General features: G+C 35.4%; 1 protein-coding gene across 2 annotated transcripts; it reads right to left on the reverse strand.

The window, feature by feature from the left end:
* Positions 1-1,874: 1,874 nt before the first annotated feature.
* LOC149571198 (non-specific lipid-transfer protein 2-like) lies at positions 1,875-3,183 on the reverse strand. 2 transcript variants are annotated; one of them, XM_089812773.1, is made up of 2 exons: positions 2,829-3,183; positions 1,875-2,091 (listed from the first exon to the last, which is right to left on the reverse strand). In XM_089812773.1, exon 1 carries the CDS (start codon positions 3,143-3,145, stop codon positions 2,837-2,839), a length of 309 nt encoding a protein of 102 aa, XP_089668899.1. In that variant the 5' UTR covers positions 3,146-3,183; the 3' UTR covers positions 1,875-2,091; positions 2,829-2,836. The 2 variants fall into 2 exon arrangements, with proteins under 2 accessions (XP_089668899.1, XP_089668898.1); XM_089812772.1 differs by having other exon boundaries at positions 2,807-3,183.
* Between the last annotated feature and the right edge of the window lie 19,019 nt (positions 3,184-22,202).

Genomic DNA, 22,202 nt, shown 5'->3' on the forward strand with positions numbered 1-22,202 from the left:
CAATGTACTCTTGTAAGACACCCTAATAGGTGTATATTCTTTAGGTATATCTAAATATTGGTATCCTCTTGGGGGAGGAGCTTGATTATAGGCTACTTGTTGATTGGACGTTGAAGGAGTAGCCGACTTGTGTCAGTAAAATGGGCAAACATCATCTTGTTTGGGTGGGTTTTGTTTAGCGTTCACATTGGTGTTATTGATAATAAGATATTGTTGGTTTGGATGGGGTTGATGTTGTGGTTTAACATGGTTAGCTTCAACCACCCCATCATTGACTGTGTTTTTGCTGTTATTTCTCCACCATGAATTTTGTTTATCGATAGATCATTTAGATGTATTATGATAATGTGAGGAGTTGTTTGAGAAACCCTTACCATCTTTTGATAGCTTGATGATATCATTGTTTTCAGGGTCTCTTCTACTTTGGCTACATTTTCTAATGTAGTTTTAAAGTCCTTAGGACCTTGAAGTTGTAGGCAATAATTCATTGGTTTGGAGAGGCTATTAATGAATATATCCATTTTTCCTTTATCCAGGATGTCTTGATGATATTTGGTAGAGGTATGTCTCCATCTTTGTAGGAACATTTTGAAGGATTCTCTTGGCAGTTGTTTGGTGTTACATAGGTTGATCATGGTGGTCTCCCTTTCAATGTTATATGAGTAGTGTGTGATAAACACAATAGCTAGTTGATCAAATGATTTGATGTTGGAGGGGAGTTTTGAAAACCACTCCATGGCTTGTCCTTCTAGGCTTCCAAGAAACAACTGCATTAGGTAAGCTATGTTGTGGACAAATTCCATACTTAGAGTATATAATTTTCTAAGGTGATCTTGAGGATCATATGTAATTGTCATATTTTGGTAGTTGCACATTCTGCAAGAAAGGTGTAGAGGTGATGCTCTTGTCAAAAGGTAGGGGACACGCCTTCTCGAGGCTAAATTATGTGGGTTGGATTTTCCCTCTTTTCATCCTTTTCATTTCTAATTGTAAGTCTTGTAGTTTTTGTGTAACAACATCTAATGATGATTCTTCCTCATCGCGTTTTACTAGTATTTTAGTTACTATCTAAACTTCGCCCCTATGTGACATTTTGATATGGTTAATTATTGTACTATGAAAAACTTTCATATTAAAATGCTTAGTTTTTTGATGGGTGCTTATACTAGTACTGTTATGCTTAATACTTTATTTAAGCCGGTTTTTGATAAGAGGTAGATTTCTGTGGGTTCCTTATTTCTCTCTCAGATGCTGTTAATTCTCTGTTAATGTGCGTGAAAAATTTGAGTCTGATGTGCCACGGATCAGTATTAGATGTGCTATTTCTATTAATGTACTTCTGATGTGCTATTTGTACTACAGGCCAACAATAATGTATGTCTAATGTGCTATTTATACCATGGGCCAGCACCCTCCTGCTACTGCTTTTATAAAAAAACAAATCACAAAATAACAATCTGTTTTAAGCTGATCATATTTTAAAAGCTTGTTTATATATTCATTTGAAAACTTGAGTCATGGCCGAAGATTAAAGAAGTTAGAGCATCAACGTTAAGGATAAACATTGAAAACCATGCAAGGACAACTCTGTTCACACCATGGTCAAAAACCACATCCAAAGGAAAAGAAGCATTACCCAACAGATAATTGATGATGGTTAGAAACAGTGAAGTAATTGCATTTCGTTTACCACAATTTGGTGATTTCTATGCAGAGGCCGAAAAATATAAGCTACACACAGACATGTCAGAAATACTAGGCTCATGCATATAAAACAAACGTACACTCTTCCAAGTTGCAAAGAGTGAGCAAAAGAAATACCAAGCCCATCAGGTAAAGGGATTCACTATTCATATATTGATCTGCTAATATAGTTTACTACATTTGGGCACCCATAATTCCTCCATTAAAATCCATCTCTGGTTCTCAAATTCTCTCTCTCTATAGTCTCTCATAATATCACTTAGTATTCCTCCCAACTAACCCACATGCTTTATTTATCCTAACTCTGATCCACAAATGCCTTGAGCCAGAGCTTCACCACCACAAATAACTGCAGTTGCAAGCATGTGGGCATCTCCTCATCCATTCCTGCTCAATCAGAAAAAATAAATAGTCAGATGGTTATCCTTCTAGGATGTACTAATGCATAAGTTATCTTCATATATCATAACGATGTAGATGGTTATCTGACTTCTAAGATGTACCAATGCATAATTATCTTCGTACATCATAATATATTGCAACAAGAAAAGAAGCAGTCAGAGATGGCGAGCCAGCCTCTAAAATGCACTAATATATAAGTTAATCTCATACATTAGAGATGGCTATCTAGCCTCTAAAATACTCTAATGTACACCTCATACATCATAACTTATGCATGGATGGCTGTTTCCAAAAAGCCCAAAAACATAGATTAAACAGAAAGTGTGATGGTGCTGATACAAGGCATTTACCTAATACATCAAAGATGGCTACTCAGCCCCTATAATGTACTAATATATAAGTTAACCTCATACATCATAACTTATGCATTGGTGCATCCAGAAGACTGGATAGGCGTACGCCAAAAAAGAAGTTAAACAGAGATTGTGATGGTGATGATACATCCAACTTCTAAGGTGCACTAATGCATAAATTATCTTTGTACATCATGATATATTGTAACAACATAAAAACAGTCAGAGAGGCAGCGGTTATGCAGCCACGAAAAACGTTTACTATATCAAGGGGAAACACGGTTGATTTTTCAGAAGCTGTAAAATGTTTAATAAAGAAAACGATTTTCGTGGCAGGATAGCCTTACCATGGTGATACAAGGCATTTACCTAGCTGATCAGCATTTAGGGAAAGGGACATTGCAGGTGGAAGCAACTCTTTTGGCTTCAGGAGTGTTGATATACTTGCTGAGGTTCTTGTCCTTGGCATACTGACACATGCAGCTCTGCTGCTCCTTGAGCTTGCTGCAGCAAGCAGAGCTTGGCTTTGGCTTTGGATTGGCAGGGCCAAACATTGCACTTGCACAGGGACTCAGAGCCATTGGATTGCATGTCACTGCCCTTGCAACGTTGCTCGACTCAAGCACCACAAGCACCACCACAATATAGGTACACAAAACTAATGACTTCTTCAATATGAATGCCATTGATTATCAATGGAAAATCTCAAGATCTCAATTGGGTTGTATGAAATCTGTTCATGGGATGAATTTATAGAGCAATGTGGAGGATTACTCATTGCTTTTTGTAGGATCTAGTGGGTTGCCCACTCAGGATTTTGTGGTACAATGAGTAGCCATTGAAATGAGGAAATGTTCACGTGGAGTACTACTAGGGGAATGCAAAATTCTTATCTCTAATTTGGCTTGTTTTTGGAATGGACGCCATGTGGAGTGGGGTGCAGCATGATAAAGAAATGTGGGGTTGAACGGCGCATGGGCCACCCAGCATTTTGTCATTATTAAGCATGTCAATCTGGTGTTCAGCCATTATACACTGGAATATTTCAGTGTCTAGTGGGTCTATTGCCCCCTCTCACACTCAATGCACAAACTAGTCAGGAAATCTTGCCACCAAGATTACTTTTTGTGGTTGATGTATGGAAGGTGGAACGTAGATTTGCAGGCATTCAAGTTTGAAATATGTGGTCGAAAATTAAAATAGTTTCTTAAAAGTAGCTAAAGTCTCATATTTTATAAGTTCTTTGTTGTAAATTATTGATATTGTAGATTATAAAAGAATCTTTGAGTCTTTACTCTTAGACCAGTTCAATGATCTCTATTACTATGTCCTTGTGTTTCATTTTTCTTGACATTTTATCATCTATCTTTTCTTGCTTTTAAATTATATGCTTCCATCTAGTCTGAAAAAATGTTGCTTTCTATGTGTGGGAATTGTGAAAATATGATGATTCTCAAGGCTTATCTTAAAATTAATTTCATATAGATTTGGAATGTTGTAATAGTGGGATATATATAGATAGAAATTTGATCTAAAGGTGTACTTTCATATTAAGAAAATGTAGATCTATTGGCATTTTGATAAAAATCTAATAAGTACTTTGTTGTGCATAACAAAATCAACTAAGTGTTTAATTCCTTTAGTCTCTCAAACACTTAGACCACTTAGCTGGACTCCTTTATTATGTCTTTCTATTTATTTTCCTTAATGTTGTATTATCTTGCCTTTCTTACTTTAAAATTATGTTCTTTCAGCTACAATTACAAATCATTAGTTTCCACATGAGGCGACTATGAAATTGTCATGACAATTCTAGGACAATTTTGACTTTTGGAATTGTAATATTTGTATCATTATTCACATGACTATTTCAAATTCACATGTCTACTAAAAATAGCAATTTCACATGCCATGGAAAAATAAAAGGTTTCAAATATCACGATTGCCTCTTTCTCAAATTTTCTCCTTTATAATGCTTCTTGCCCCTGGGTCCTTTTTAACACTTCCTTTGGCCTTGACCCTTATATTTTATCTTCTCCGATGAATGAAAGAAGGGTAGAAAACCTAGGCCAAGAATTCCCTTTTAGAATCACATTAGAATACAAAGCCACCAAGAGATAAGTATGATCAAATAACTCTTTGTTCAAGAGAGCCAAAGCGGTATCAATATTTTTAGGGATTCAATTATTATTTTTCTTACAAATGAGAGATTGAAAGGCTTGGGATTTAGGCTTAGCTATAAAAATGACTATTACAACAAACTGGTAACCATGAAACAAGTACATGGATGAAATGGAAATAGTACTGTGCACCTCTACATAAAATTGAAATTGTTTCTAGGTGGACGCAATCACATAGGGCATTTGGCTCCTAAGATTGAACAACTTGGAAACATGCTAGATCTAGGTTCTCGAAGGTCTAAATAGGTTTCCTATGAAATTTGAATTTCTTTTAGAGGGACAAGGTTATTGTAGGTGTCTTGCTCCCTGGATCCAATGTTGAAATTCAAAATTAGGCCTCTAACAACATGCATGACTACTTCCTTCTAACAAAATATACATCAACATCTATATCCAAACTTGCAATTCAGAAAATAGTACATGCATGGCTATATAAGGATTTTCCTTAGTCAACCATTTGTTTTGGTGGTTTCCACCACCACAAATAGCCAAATTGAAATATGAATCACATGTTCTCTTGAATCTTAAGTGTGTCTAAGATTAGTATGAAGTAAAATGCATAAAAGTAACCTAGATAGTGTGTTAGAGTGAGAACCCTAAATGATATTGAAAATAAAAGTATACAAATTAGATAAATTGAAATGATAAAATTTAGATACAAAGATTGTATGTAGAAATACGAGAATAGCATGAAATTATATAACACCCATAGGGAGAGGTACAAGTCAATCATTAGTTGGTGATATCCTATTATCCTCCAAAATCCATTGAAGATTCCATGTTGATCATGAAAAGTGGATTGAGATCTTGATGCTTAATTGATTTTCATTGATTTGTAGAACTTCATCTCAAAAGACTTATTCAAATTGCAGAACAAGTCTTTTACAATTGCTTGCTTGTCATAAATGAGGGCAAAAGCCTACATTTATAACTCTTTCCAAAATTTAAGGTTTAATTTTTGGAACAAGTTGACAAAGGTTTGGGATTCCTACTTACACATGCTAACCCTTACATGATTTAAATTTGATGTGGAATTGGCGGAGTGGATTTCTAGAGGTAACTTACTCCCTCCAATGTAGACCAAAATTTGAACTAGGATCCAAAATGTCGAGGATAGGTCATAATTGAATAAAATTGAGTTCTAATGTAATGATGAAATACAAAAGGCCACACATGGTAAAATAAGGCCCAAGCAAGAAATAAGTTATTGAGTGGGAAAAACAATTAAAGGACACACCTATAAGGCCATATAGTTGTTTTATGAAATTGAACTATGTGAGGAGTAAGCTGTTTGAATTAAATTTTAATAAAGTACATGATGAATTCCTTGTTAGAAATCTATTCAATGTGACAAGGGCTTAACCGCTTCCTGTGTACTATAAGTTGAATGGTTGTATCGGGCATTGATAGATTGGTCATTTGGTGCAATGACAATCCCACTCCAATAAGTGGTATCAAAGCTTGGTCATAGGTTTGAATCCTCAGACCCTCAGGTAATGCCGAGGGAAAGATTGTTAGAAATATGTTCACTAAGAAATTGGGTGTTTTTCTCAGTGCCATTAGCCTTTGGAGGCACTTAGTCAATACCATGGTGGTTCTATGCATCTACTGGTTTCAACAGACCAAGTGCTGGTATGATTTTCAATTTTTATGCATTTCTTCTCCTTTTTCCTCTCAAGTGGTAGTGTAGCTGCATCTTGATAGTGAGGAAGCCGACCTTCTCTAGAGATTCAACTTTGGAGCACAAGTCCCATACTTGGAGGTTGTTTCCATGGTGCATAAGGTTGCTTGAGGGTCATATCTCAAGCAAGGGTGTAAACTCTTGTGTCAATAGTTTTTGGCATGCCTGGTGGGACAGATTCAGATTCATAAGTTTGCTAGTTAGCTAGTTCCATTCATTGAGAAATTGGGTGTTTTTCTCAATGCCATCAGCCTTTGGAGGCACTCATTCAACACCATGTCAACTCTATGCATCTACCGATTTCAAAAGACCAAGTGCTAGTCTGATTTTTAGTTTTATGCATTCCTTCTCCCTTTTCCTCTCAAGTGGTAGTGTAGGTGCATCTTTATAGTGAGAAAGCTAACCTTCTCCAGAAATTCAACCTTAGAACACAAGTCCCACACTTAGAGGCTATTTCCATGTTACACAAGGTCGCTTGAGGGTCATACCTCAAGCAAGGGTGCAAAATTTTGTGTCAACAATTTTTACTATAAGTTGAATGGTTGTATCAGACATTGATAGATCGGTCTTTTGGTACAACAAAATCCCACTCTAATAGTCCTATAATGTATAACAAAATGAAACATACTATAATGAGTTCTAGGAGAGTATGGAATTGGACACTCTATCAAAGGTTTACAACTTATGACACTAGATATAGTCCCCCTTTTGGTAGTCTTATGACATTACATCCATATCAAAGCTAGAGTACAAAAGAATAAATACAAAAAAGGATAGTTGAGTTTCGAACAAAGCCCATCGCATAGAAATACCTCAATACAAGGTTAGGAACCACATTTTACAAAACCATTTTATTAGTTTAAAAAAAATCTACTTAGAGATTTCTAAGAATAGTGAAATTTGAGGGTAACTATATGATCCCCATGTTTATTCTTTCTATTTAGGACCGAGAAATATAGTAACATGTTCTCCATGTCAAATTGTTGAAAAAATGTGATAAAAAATGCTATCAACAAGATTTCAAAAATACTCATAGTGATCATGGATCTTGATAGAGAGATAAATCATGATTTTAGTGCAACAAATAGTATGAAGATCAAAGTCTCTAGCTCAAGATATCAAGGATTTAGTAAAATGAGGTAAAAACGAATCAAACATATGTTTTCTAGAAAAAAATACCTTTACATAGTGATGAAGTCACTATCCATTTTGTCTTACTTAGATTTTGGCTCTTTGTGCAAAGGGGACTACCAAGATGCGAAGGAGATGACCACTTTAGCTCACAAGGATTGAGGTTTCGAGGTAGTTAGTTGATGAAGGAATACAAGTGCATGAGGTATGCTTGAGGTGGCACAAAACCCTAGGGTAGAATGAGTTTAACAAATTGGGTAGGTCATGGTCCCTAAAGGTGACTGATATAGTCCCAAAAAGTGTTAGCTCTAACTGATAATTCTGTTAACGTATGTGAAAGAGTCATATCAGTTGTTATGTTATCATTGATGTCAAGCCTTAATTGGTTAGACATTATTATAATTTAGTAGAGTTGCATATCATTTGATTTATGAAGAGGATTTGAAGAAAGTATAATGATGATGTAAGTGCTGATAAGTGTAAGGTATTCAATGGGAACTTGAATGAGTTAGACTCTAAAATTATAATATTGATTTGATTGTTTTACATGATTTGATTAAGTATTGAGATCATGTATAAGAAAGATAGTTTGGTCAGTGAATGAAGAATCATAATATGAATTGAGTTACTAAACTTATCATTGAGCATCTCATGGAGAAGTGAAGGAAGTGTAGTGTTAACCGAGCAGTTACAGTGTTAACTAAGCCTAGTGTTGACTGAGCAAGATGTAGTAATAACTGAGCATTGAAAAGGAAGAACAATTTGAAGAAATATTTAAACTAAGGTTAACATTTAATGGAAATAAAGATTTAGATAAGGATGAAAGTTAGTTATGAGATCAACAGATGGAGAAATTCAAAGAAAATATGATGAAAGAGATTTGACAGTTTGAATTGGACCACAAAGTTAAAGGTGAAGGCATATTACCTGAGTGTATAGATTCAATGAATCTGAGCTTGATGAAGACATGATGATTGTGATTAAGCAAAAAACTTGGAAGATTCTGGAGGAGTGAAACAAGTTTTCTATTTAAGGGATGAACACACTGTTCATTGTTGCTAAACAAGTTGAAGAAGAAAGTCATAACTAAAGGGGTAACTAAGTAGAAATGAACTGTGAAGATCAAGTAAGAGAACAGCTAAGTGGATGTGTGGGTGAGCGGATTGACTAGAAGGGAATAGAAGGAAGAATGAGGATAAACATAGGAAAGAGATAGAGAGACACAAATATCTAAACAAGCAAGGAAATGCTAAAACCTATAAGATAATTTCACTGTTATTTTATAATGATTGTAGAAAAAAAATTCTTAACCGAGTGGACCTAATAGTATTATTTGTAAATCATTGTCTAGTGACATTTTGTTGAATGTTTTGTAAGTACTTTAGATAAAGCCACTCTTTAGATATTTCAAGAGTGATAAGGTCTAGATGATCTTTGGTGAAAACCGTCTAACAAGGTCACATTAACAATGTATATATAACCTTTAAGAATGATGAATCCTAACAGAGATCATTTTAGAAGAGTGAAATTTTTTGGTTGCTAGTCCCATGTGGTTTTTCCCTTAGTAGGATTTCCATGTTAAATACTTGTGTCAGAATTGTGTGGATACTTATTGTGTTGCATACTTATTTCACATTTACTTTTTATTATTACAAATCGATATAAGCTAATAATTTACTTTGATATTACTCTGATATTTGGTAGAATAATTTTAAAAGTTTGTTGGATGATTGAGTTGAATATTAGATCTAGTTATTGATGTAGTGATCTAAAAGATTAAAGCATTCAAGCTTTTGGAAAAGTGTTTTTAAGGCCTGAAGGATAACTACTTACAATTGATTCACCCTCCCTCTCAGTTATGTAACAAAAAGGTGATTGAGTTCCTTTCAGGTGATATAGTCTTCAAAATACAAGTCAATCCCATATACATAAAGTATTAAATGAATTCATGAGGCCCATATAAAAAGATTAAAAGCCATCCATCATTCCCCCTAGACAAATTGCATTCTTTTCCCAAAGTAGGAGTGATCATACTATTCCTAAACAAAGAAAGGGCCCTAAAATCAAAATGTGAAATCATCCCAAGGCTAGGTGGAAATGGATTCTTGTAGAATCCACTTGACCTTCCAATTCTTTTCTATATTGACTCTTCTTGATCTACATCATAATATTCTCCTCACCAATCAAGTACCAACCACAACAATAAAGGTGAATGACAAAGAAAAGGGGCCATATGAGGTCTTGTTGGTCGACCAATTTCATGTAGTTTATGATCGTATATATTTCTCCATGGTAATTAAACACGGAACATGGTTCCTTTGATTTCAATTCATCACTAAATTCTTGCTAACATTGTGCTATATGTTCCAAAAAATTATTTCTAGTTATTGTTACTAGATATGTGAACATGGTACATTTATTCCTTCTATTTTGTAACTCCCACATCTATATATTAGGCCTACTCAATACTATGGACCAATTATTTAGCATTGGATTAGGATCCTTTAATTATTCCCTTTGTTCCAATACTATTAATTTTTTCATTTCCTTGTAATTTATTATTTGTAGCACACTATTTTCCTCATTATGAATACAATAATATAATTCTCTTATCTAGAGGCCTGCAACATACAAGGGATGATTCTGATTTGCATTATAAGGTATAGCTATATTGTGCAAGTAGAACTCACACAAATCATTCTGCATTTAAATGTAGAATGTTTGAATATATCAAAGTATTTATTTGGATAAACCAAAGTGTTAGGTATACTTGCATTATTTGACAACTCATAATTTTTTTCTCTAAAGAAGAGGGTGTATACCCTATTAGGTGGCCTGCGATTGATAATCCAAGCCCCCTCAATATTTTTAAATTTTAGACAACCCTCAGAATTCCTCATCAAACTTAATTTGCAGTATTTTTCAATATACTTCTAATTGCAACTATTTAAGTTTCTTCCAAAACTTTAATTTTCTAATGGGGGAAAAGATATAAGATAAATAATTACTACGAATTCCTATTGAGAAAGTATTGTAGTGACTTGATCAATAACATTCATGGTTTCCTTAGTAGCCTATTCTACTAGCTAGACTAAATTAGTTTCATTTGCTCCATAGCTTTTGCCTCAAGTTCCTATATATTTTTTGTAATATGGCTTTTATATTCTCCTTTTACATTTTCTTTGGAATAACCCGTCAAATGGTTCTTCCTCCTAATCCTAAATTTCCTCATTATCTATTTCCTCTTCTTCATCTTGAGCTTATCCCTCTTCTTTTTCCTCCTATTTAAATTTTACTCTTCGAATCCCACATATCATTTCTTCATCTTTTTCCTCTTTGTATCTGATGCAGAGATTCATAATCATCCCAAGGTCCAATCCTCTCAGAGCCATCTTCCAAGATTTTTGTAAATCCTCTGCAAAAAGTCCTGCCTACACTCCTTGTGATAAGCCCAAATTGTTTGCAAGTAAGATTACAACTTTCCACCTCACATGAACAATCGGGAACCACATCACAAGTCTAGGACCATGGATCTGCAATCCACAAAATCTCTATGATCATGCCTCAAAAAGATCAACCTTCCATCTTCGCATCCATTGATCCATCTACATGCCTTCTACAATTGTAAGTTAGAACCACAATCTGCCACCTCACAACCAAAAGATCTAGGACTCCAAAAAGAAAATCCACTTCCAGATCAAGACCAATTCATATCTACTTCTCCAACCCAAGTCCTAGTGCAAACTGCCTCAGCTTCGGCGATCTGTCTACACACTCAAGATCAACCTTCTCTTTGATACCACTTGATGTAGTCTAAGGCAAGAGAATCCCCAAAGGAGATGTCCTAGCCCCCAGTAAATAACCACATAGTGGAAACACCACCACGAGAAGCAACAATGCAAGATCTAATACCAAATCACGCTAATATATTCATAAAATATAACAAATTACATGCAATGTGCCAAGCTGTAAGGCCTTCCTGGTTATGGCCAAATTCAAAGAAAGTAATAGTTCTACAAGATCCCTCAAGATCTAATCCAAACCCTAGCTCGTCTAGATCCACACTCTGATAGAAACCCCGAAGGAAGATCTCAACTTGTGCTCGCAAGCCCACCAACCAATCCCCTTGTTTTCCTCGCCGCAGCTACTAGCTCTTCTCCAAATTTTCTCTTTCAAGCTTCTCCACTTCTCCACAATGAATGAATAATCATAATCCTATTGTAAATTGCCTCACACTCAGCACTCAGTCCATAGACTCAGGAAAACTTGCTCTCTAGCTACTCCCCACACTCACTCCTCTTCCAAGTGAATAAATAATGACTAAAGACTTCCCCCAACCCCTACTTATACCAATCTAAGCCACAAGTTGGCCCATAACACAAATTAAATACAAATACATAAATTAAATGCCACAAGTCGACCAACAACAACAAATAAGTGCCCAAAATTGATGTCCAAGTAAAATTACGATATCTCCTAGCTCCGATGGAGTTAGAACTCATGCTTCGAACCGTAGGTAGAAATCTAGGCCCTCTTCAATCCTTGAAATTTTCATCCTCTACTGATAATGTAAAATTAGTTACAGGGCCTACAATAGGCACCAAATTCCTAAGCAAGGTCGAGCTCCTCCTAGACCATGCCAAGCAACCAAAGACCATGCCAAGTAACCAAAGACCATGCCGAGTCCCAAGACCATGCCAAGCAACCAAAGACCATGTTAAGCAACCAAAGACCATGCTGAGTTCCTAGACCATGCCGAGCAACCATAGACCATGCTGAGCTCCAAGATCATGTTGAGCTCCATAGAACATGCTGAGCTCCCAGACCACACCGAGATCCAAGACCATGGTCTTTGAGCTCGACATGGTCTTGGAGCTCGGCATGGTCTGGGAGCTCGACAAGTTCTATGGAGCTCAAAATGGTCTTGGAGCTCGGCATGGTCTATTGTTGCTCGACATGGTCTAGGAACTTGGCATGGTATTTGGTTTCTCAGCATGGTCTTTGGTTTCTTGGCATGTTCTTGGGACTCAGCATGGTCTTTCGTTACTCAACATGGTCTTTGGTTGCTCAACATGGTCTAGGAGGAGCTCGGCCTTGCTTATGAATTTGGTGCTTGTTGTAGGTCGTGTAACTAATTTTTCAAAATGAGTTAGAGGATGAAAATTTTATGGATTTAAGAGGGCCTAGATTTCTACTTATGGTTCAAATAACGAGTTCTAACTCCACCAGATTTAGGAGATATCATGACTTTACTCAGACATGGATTTTGGGCACTTAATTGTTGTTGTTGGCTGACTTGTGGCATTTAATTTATGTATTTGTATTTAATTTATGTTCTAGGCCAACTTATGGCTTAGATTGGTATAAGTAGGGGTTGGGGGAAGTCTTTAGTCATTATTTATTCACTTGGAAGAGGAGTGAGTGTGGGGAGTAGCTAGAGAGTGAGTTTTCTTGAGTCTATGGATAGAGCATCAAATGTGAGGCAATTTATAGCAGGATTATGATTATTCATCCATCATGGAGAAGTGGAGGAGCTTGGAAGAGAAAATTTGGAGAAGAGCTAGTAGTTGCAGCTTGGAAAACAAGGGGATTGCTTGGTGGGCTTGTGAGCACAAGTTGAGATCTTCCTTGGGGGTTTCTACTAGAGTGTGGATCTGGACTAGCTAGGGTTTGGATTAGATCTTGAGGGATCTTGCAGAACTATTACTTGCTTTGTATTTGACTATAACTAGGAACAAGAAGGCCTTATAACCCAGTACATTGCATGTAATCGGTTATATTTTATGAATATATTAGTGTGATTTGGTAGTAGATCTTGCATTGTTGCTTCTTGTGGTGGTGTTTTCATTGCGTGGTTATTTGCTGGGGGCTAGGACATTTCCTTTGGGGTTCTCCTACCTTGCATTGCATCAGTACACTTATCATGGCTCTTTATCCTTCAGTTTAGTATAATTAGATTCACCATTTGGTTCAAAAGTGATATCAATCATATATTGAAGTTTATTTTATTCTTTTTTCCCATAATAGTTTTTAACCTATGGTATCTTTTGGTTGTTTTCTTGATAATTTTCTATAATTTTCATTTCTCTTTGGAATCATTAGTGATTGGAACTCTAGATGAATTTTTTTATAGAAAATTGGAATACTATTGTTTTTTTTCTAGAGTAAGTGTATACTTAGAAGATTTGATTTTCTTTTTTTGACATGTTTTTTTAATGATTGCATAAGAAGTTTGTCCATTTTGGATATGGAGTGGGCAACAAAGTTTTAGCCTTCCTCTTCTTCCCCACTACATGAGAGGCTTCTTCTACTTTCTTAGGTTGTATTCTCACTTTCTAATGCACATTTCTTTTGTGAAAATATTTTTGCACCATTTTATTAGAGGGAGTAGGAATGAAGTATGTGTTTCTCCTTTTCCTCGGGGAATTCCTCTTTTTCTTCTTTTTGGATGAGAGCTTGACGATTCTCTACCAAATATTTCCTTGGTAGAGTGAAACTTAGGGTCTTCTTCTTCTTCATCCCCCCCCCCTTTTTTTCCACTTTCTCTTCTAACTCTCACTTGATCTTCTCTAGTTTCACACTAGATGATTTCTTAACTTGTTTGATAGGGTTTGAGCTAGTAGGCTTCTAGACTAATTTGGTTTTTGGGTTTTAACTACAAGAGGTATAGTTTCAATTTTTTTTTAATATATTTTTGAAAGAGGTTTATTTTAGATTCATAGCCTAATGATTTTTCTCTTTTTGATGAGCTACAACCCCCCTCTTTTGTGCTACTAGATTCTCCTCTAAGCCCAAATCTCTTTTCTCCAGGTCTTGAAATTAATTGCTTGACTTTCTAAACCTCCAAAAATTATTTTAAACCCCTATTTGGAAAATGGATTCCTAAATTACTTTAAAAAAAAATTCTATGAGACAATAATGTAATAAATTATCCTTAACCTTTTTCAGTTCTATCACCAAACAAGAGAGAAAATGTACTATTATGGACATTGATCAACTTCCCATGCTTGATGTGGATTAAAAATTTCAATTGATGATAATGAAAATTGGATATCCTACTTGTTATGCCTCGAAAAATCATAGCCCATTTAGGTTTCTTTGTCTAATGCAAATTGCCCATTTTTTGTTCTTTTTTTTTCTTTTTGTTTGTTTTGAAAAGGTCCTTGTTAGTGAGTCACATAGGCTGGGCCAAAATGTGGGGTTTAAGGCTCTTGATAGTTTGATGTTTTACGTGTGGGGGTCTTATCCTCATTTCCTCATTTTTTTTTCTATCCACTTCTTCTTGTATTTTCTATTTTGTCTTGGCCTAAATTTGAGTTGGGTTTCACTTTATGCATCCAAGGGTGAGAGGTAGTATTTTCTTCTCTAATTCGCTATCCCTAAAAGGAGTAAATCCTTATAAATATACCATCATAGGTTTGAGTCTTAATATTTTGGGAGTGTTCAGAGCTTTCTAGACCCTCGATGTACCGACACCCTAGTGCCTAGATCCCAAAGGAGTTGAATCCCTAAAAATCTCCAATTAGAGATATATGCTTGGGGGTTTCAGTGGTATTTGGAGGTTTTTAGATCTCCAACACCCTAATGCCTAATCAAAGGTTATGAATGACATTATTTTAGGTCCCCTATATAAGGTAAAATATGCCATCATTTTGACACATTTCCCTATTTCTATGGCTAAGACTTTGAATTTTTAGAGATTGATATTTACATTTTACATTTTATATTAGTATACTAGGATTCCTATATGAATTATTAGTGAGTTCCAAATACTTTAGGTTTCCATCTTTGCCACTATGGTTATTATCCATCTCCTATCTTCTTTAGGTATTTTTCATATCCTTTTTTAGGTTTTGTTAGTTATTTCTTATTTATGCTTTAGCTCTTTTTATCTAGTGCTTACATATTCTTGCTTTGTGTTTGAACCCTAAGACAAAGAAGATAATACCTGATTCTTTATCTTTCATTAAATAAACTATTCATAAAGGGTTTTATAAAACCTTAAGTAGTTTAAAACTTTGTGGTATTTAGAATATCCTAATCCTTGATGCCCAAAAATGTATGAGGATCATGTGATCCTAGATTCATTAAGGACCCTTTTTTATAGGGCCCTAAGTTAATAAACATTCAGGGAGTCAACGTTTGCATGACCTTCAATCCTTGAAAAATGGGGTGGGGATAGCCACACTCTTAATTCCCAATTCCTTATGCCTAAGCCACACCAATAAAAAAAAACCATTAGCGTGTCAGGAGTGTTTTAAATCCCAATCAACAAAAGATAAATTGGGGATCACCCATCCCTAGTCCCTAACCTCCATACTGAATTGAGATGGATTGATTGACATACACCAAGGTATTAGGGGTTCCTTCTAGTCTAAGAGAATCCCTCCATATCCCTAAGGTTATTCAAGGATAAACCATTATTTTGAAATTTAATTGTAATAAATCTTTCACATGGCTATTGATGTTAATATTTCATATTTTGTAGTAAGATCACATGACCTAATAGAATGTAATAGTCTAATTGGTCATAATTAATTACAGTCAAACTAAGACAAATCCTTCTAAATCATGTCAAATAGAGGGTAGAGGTGTCATATATGGCCTTTTGGAATGTTATTAAGGTCTATGAGTCACTTGGATGTGACAAATACAAAAAATTAATTAAAATGTAAAAAGTTTCTCAAAGTTGCAATGTTGTCAAAGTGCAAGTTTGAAATTTTTTCTAACAACTTGGATTAGTTGCATGCCAACAAATCCCTAATTAAAAATTTGGTTTAATAGTTATAGGGTAGTTTTTTTTGGAGCCTTTGGTATCAATATGTAATCTAATGAGGAAGTTGGGCATAAATGAGAAGGAATTACTTTACATAAACATTTAGTTTCTCCCGTTTTCTTGTTGTTTAATGTGGTTGTACATTTTCATTTTGATTGGGCCATATGATCCATGACCATGAAAAGTTTGTCTCTTGAGTTGGTTTCCTTTTTCAATTGGTTTCAATTTATTAGGTTTTTATTTAAGAGAGATCCATACAATTTTGAAGATTAATTCAAGAGACTTACTAATCTAAGGCTTTTGGATTTTGACACCTTAAAACCTAACTTTCTACTATAGGATTTGACCAATATATTGAGGAATTTAGGTACATGTGTACATTGAAAAATTCATTTGATTTCAAAGAAAAAAAATCAATCCCTTATTTTTTTAAGCCCCACACTCAACATTTAGATGTGACAAGCTTGATAAGAGAAGGAAATGTGTTGAAGAGAGAACAAAGAAGTGTGTGGGTATGATTGAATAGTTGTTTAAGTACCCTTAGGCATAGGAAGTAATAGATATATGTATTTTTCCTTATTTAATCTACTAATATTGAGTTTGTGCAACCCTTATGCACTAGGTCTAATAGGCTTGTTTTGGCTCATAATTGGTTAACTCAATCAAAGTAATAACATAGATTCAAGCCTATACATTTCATGGTATGTACAAATGAGTGTCTAAAACTAGGATCTATATGTTGTTGAAAAGAAATTGTTTGAAGTGTGGAACCTATCATGGAACAATCATTATTTTTTCAATGATGTCAAACCTACTACTTGTTGGTAAGACAACTCTTTTTGGTTTGAATGCTATCATTTATTTGATTGATAGAAGATTTGAAAAGATAAGATAACAAGAGAACCTAGAGAAAGGTTGAGTTATTTGGTGTATAAAAGGATCACTAAGACCAAGTAAGATATTGATGATATTATGTATTATTGATCTACTTAAGGCTAAAGTAAATGGTTACTTAAGCTAACACTAAAAGAAGAGTTTTCATAAAAAGTGCCTACCAAGCTTGACCAAAAAAACAATATAATCCAAGCAAACTTAGTTCAGGCCGAGAAGAATTTAGTATGTGTTGAGTGTTAGAAAGATAGTATGTGCAAAGTGTCAAAAAAATATAGTAAGTGCCGAGCATCAGGGAAATACAAGTAGTGACTAAGAAAGGAAGATTTAGCTGATGCTGAGCAACCTAGTGTTGGCTAAGCATCAGAAGAATGTTATTACCTAGTGAATAGTGTAGATGCTGAGTTACAACAAAAAGTGTTAAATCAAAGATTTGACAAATCTGAGCTGACTAATTTGATTTCTTCAATTTTTTGAAGCAAGTGGAAGATAAGTATGATGATTTGGCAACTCAAAATTCAATATAAACCATTTTGAGGAAAATTCAAGGAAGATTGTAAGAGAAGTTTCTAGAGGGACTAAAATGGAAAAGTGGGTAGATTCATTGAATCTTACCTAACCCTAGAATGGATGATTGTGGTTAAATGATAAAAGATCTAAAAAATGATAAAATATCTAAATTCTCTATTTATAGATATAGCAAGCCATAAGAAAAGGTTTTCATGTATGAGAACCTAAGGAAGACAAGAAGTCTAGGGTGTTGCTTCATATGGTGGAAAAATAGAAGAGCCTACAATTGGCATGCAAAGCAAAAAGGCTTAAGAGGATGAATGCTTGAAGAGTGAACAAGCTACCAAACATGAAGGGTATGAATGCCAAGCATAATGGAGGACTAAACCTGAGATCTATAATCCACAAGTGAGTTGTGTTTTATTATCAAATTAAGTCTTACTATTATTTTCTAACGTTTGGATAAATCCTTTGGATTAAGGTTGGCCTAACAGTCATTTGTAAATCCTTTAACATTGTGACATTCTAAAGGAATGTTCTAAAGTCCTCTGACAAGGCCCACTCTTAATAGGGTGATTGAAATCCTTTAACCATATCACATCTAATAGTGTATATTATAATCTTTAATGGGGTTAGCTATAATGGTCACCCTAGAAATGCCCAAAAAATTGAACCAACTACTGATAGTGATTTTAATGTCTTTGCATAGATTTGAAACCACATAACATGAACAAGAAGGGATCTATGCAAAATTGAAGATTGAACTACTATTGAAATAATATTAGTTTACAACCTAATAAAATCAAATACATAGCAAACTTTCCAACTCACTAATTACTCTGACATTATAACATGTTATTCCAATCATGATTTCCTAACTTGCTACTACAGTACTATGAATAGTGCCATGTTACAATGTTGGTACAATAAAAATTGCCTTCAATTAGTCCAAGGCCCTCATAAAAACATTCCTCCACAATGGCATAAGTATCAAACAAGGAATGAGAATGGTATGAGCAAACACCCAATCCACTTGTAGCTAGAAATGCACCCAATATGCCTATTAATGAAGCTAATAGCAATGAATTCCAAAGGCCAAACTCAATGGAATGTTGTCTATAATGTCACAAAAGGGGATAGATATCCTTAAATGCCAAAAATAGATCCATAACTCATGCATCCAATTTGTTCTCATATTCAACTTGCCTAACAATAGCCACAAGCGCTCCTTTTATTCCTACTTCATAGGGTCGACCACTTTTCACAAGAAATGTGGGATAAATAAAATAAAATAAAATAAAATAAAAGGCTAATGGTCACACAACCAGACAACTGCTAAAGTGGGGACATTACAGTCTGCCCCCCTCGAAATTACTTTTCCATAAGCAATCTTAGTCCTGTTTGCTGTAACACCTGCTCACTCTCCCAAGTAGCATCTTCCTCTGGAAGATCTCTCCATCTAACTAAATATTCTTTAATCATCCTATTCTATAGAGTCCTCTCCTTGGTCTCCAAAATAGCCTCAAGAATCAATATGAGCTTCCCCTCCTCATCTAATGGTGGTAAATTTGCAAAAGGCACAAATCTCTGACCAATGGATTTCTTAAGCCTCAACACATGAAACACATTATGCATCCAATTACCCTTTGGAAGCTCAATCTAATAGGCAACCTCACCCACCTTACGAATCACTCTGTAGGGCCCATAAAACCTAGGCTTTAACTTCTCTACTCAACTCTTCTTGAGTGATGTCTATCTGCATGGTTGTAGCCTCAAGTAAACCATATCCCCAACCTCAAAGCTGCGCTCTACTTGGTGCTAGTCAATATACAATTTTTACTAATTTTGGGCTTGCTGTATATTCTCCTTGAGCACCCTCAAAATATCTTGACTATCTCGCAAGAATTTTTTGCTTTGGGTACTCTACTATTCCCCAAAATAGATCCATGAAACTAGGTGCTTCATAACCATATAGTGCCATAAATGGAGTCATCTTGATGGACATATGATAAGTGGTGTTATAATAGTACTCTCCCATATATAGCCATTTGAACCAAGTTATCTATTGTGAAGTCACATATTTCCTTAGATATCCTTCCACCCATTTATTCACAATCTCTATCTGCCCATCTGTCTGTGTTGGATGATAACTAGTGCTAGGTGTAAGATCTGTACCACACAACCTAAACAATTTTTGCCAAAAGGAACTCATAAATTTACTATCCCAATCACTGACAATGAAACTAGGTAGCCCATGTAACCTAAATATCTCTTTGGAGAAAAGATCATCCACCTATGCTACTATGTAAGTGGATGGAATAGCAAAGAGTGAGAAAACTTTGTTAGCTGGTCAACTACCACATAGATGCAATATCTCCCCTATACTCATGGTAACCTAGTGATGAAGTCCATAGAAATATTTTACCATTTCCTATCCAGAATGGGCAAAGGCTATAACAACCTTGTAGGATATGTGTGCTCTCTCTTATTCTGTTGACAAACTACACACTCCCTAACATGCTTCTAAACATCATCCTTGAGCCCTTTTCATGTGAACTGCTCACAGATATGCTTGTAAGTCTTAAAGACTCCTAGATATCTAGCTGTAGGTGCATCATGAAATGTCTTCATTATTACCTCCCTAAAGTGTGATGAAGGAATCAAATATATCCTACCTTGGAACTTGATCAATCCATCCATCACTACATAATGATCATCCTATATGGTGCCTACAACCACTCCAGAATCCCAAGTGTCCTTTTCATACTCTACCATAATCTTATTTCTCCAATCTCTTTTTCTTTTAGCTAGAGCACAAATATGAGGTCTACTGGATAAAGCATCAACCACCACATTCTTCTTACCTTTGACAAACTCAATGTCAAAGTCATAAGCCTACAACTTCGTAACCCACTTCTGTTGTCTATCATTCAAATCATGCTAACTCATGAAGCATTTGATGCTATTGTGATCAGTCTTGATTAAAAACTTCCCTCCAACTAGGTAGGACCAAAAATTGGCCAATGCATGTATAATAGCCAAAATCTCCTGATCATAGATGGAATAACTCCTCTCCACTCCACAAAGTTTCCTACTCTCAAAAGCAATGGGATGCTTCTCCTACATCAAGAATACCCCAATCCCATCACTTAATGTATCAAAATGAAGCTCAAATGGCTTTGTGAAGTCTGGTAGAGCTAATATTGGACATGATGACATCACCTTCTTGAAATGATTGAAGCATCTTTGAGCTGCCTCTATCCATTCGAGGGCCACTTTCATGGTAAGGTCTATCAAGGGTGCAGTGGTATGTGAAAACCCCTTTTTATAAATCTCCTATAAACCCATAGAGACCAAAGAACCCCTTAAGCTATGTAAGGTTTGTAGGAGTAGGCCAATCAATAAGAGCTTTAATCTTTTTGGGATCTACCCAAACTTCATCTGTACTGATGATATGCCCAAGGTATAGTAACTTAGTCAATCCAAACTCACACTTATATTCCTTGGCATATAGTGAATCTTTCTCCAAAATGGACAACACCATCTCAAGATGTCGTAAATGCTCCTCCTAAGTCTTACTAAAGACCAAAATGTCATCAAAGAAAATCAAGACAAATCTCCTAAGCTGTTCTTTGAATACAAGATTCATGCAACTCTAGAACATAGCAAAGGCATTGGTTAGCCCAAATGGCATAACCAAAAACTTGAAGTGGCCATAGTGACATGGAAAAGTTGTCTTCTCAATGTCCTCCACCCTAATCTTGATTTGATGATACCCTAACCATAAATCAATCTTTGTTAAAGAGTATGCACCATGCAACTCATCAATCAACTCATCTATCTGTGAGATGAGATATCTGTTCTTAATGGTCTTCTTATTTAATGCCCTATAATCGATGCACATGCACATTATCCCATCCTTCTTTACCAATACTACTACTAAAGAAAAGGGGATCTTACTAGGCTTGATATGCCCCATCTCCAAAAAATCCTTAATCACCTTTTCTATCTCATCCTTGTGTTTCTTAGGATGATGATAGGGAGTAATCATAACTGGTGTGGCTCCCTCCTCAAGTTCAATAACATACTCCATCCCTTTGTCAAGATTAACCCCATGCAGAATCACACCAAAAAATTTAGCATGCCTATCAAGTATCTCCTAGATATCTACTAGATGACTCTTCACTTATGGTTCTTGTGAGGTTGGCATAGTAAAACATTTTGTCACCCACTCTACATCATCATGCCAAAGTAGTCTCTACATTCTCCTCAAGGATATTACTCTACAACTCCCATATGAAAGTCCTCTAAGTACAATAGTTCCGCTCTCATGTTGAAACTTAATCTCCAATTTTGCTAGGTTGAGTGTGAACTACATAGAACTCATCCTCCAACTCATAGCCATCTTCAAAACTATTGTGAAGATTAGATATCTTCTGAGTGCATAATAATTTGTCACCATTAGCTACCATGACTCTAAACCCAACGTGCTCCTTAGTTTGTAAACCTCTCTTGGCTACCAATTGTGCATCTATGAAATTATGTGTAGCCCTACTGTTAATGAGTGAGATCAC

This window comes from Cupressus sempervirens, chromosome 2, assembly GCF_028749045.1.
Source record: "Cupressus sempervirens isolate cs-2001-9-10 chromosome 2, ASM2874904v1, whole genome shotgun sequence".
NCBI classification, from domain to species: domain Eukaryota; kingdom Viridiplantae; phylum Streptophyta; class Pinopsida; order Cupressales; family Cupressaceae; genus Cupressus; species Cupressus sempervirens.

Excerpts from the sequence above, each read along its gene's own strand:
- LOC149571198 (XM_089812773.1), bottom strand. The coding sequence starts at position 3,145 with ATGGCATTCATATTGAAGAAGTCATTAGTTTTGTGTACCTATATTGTG.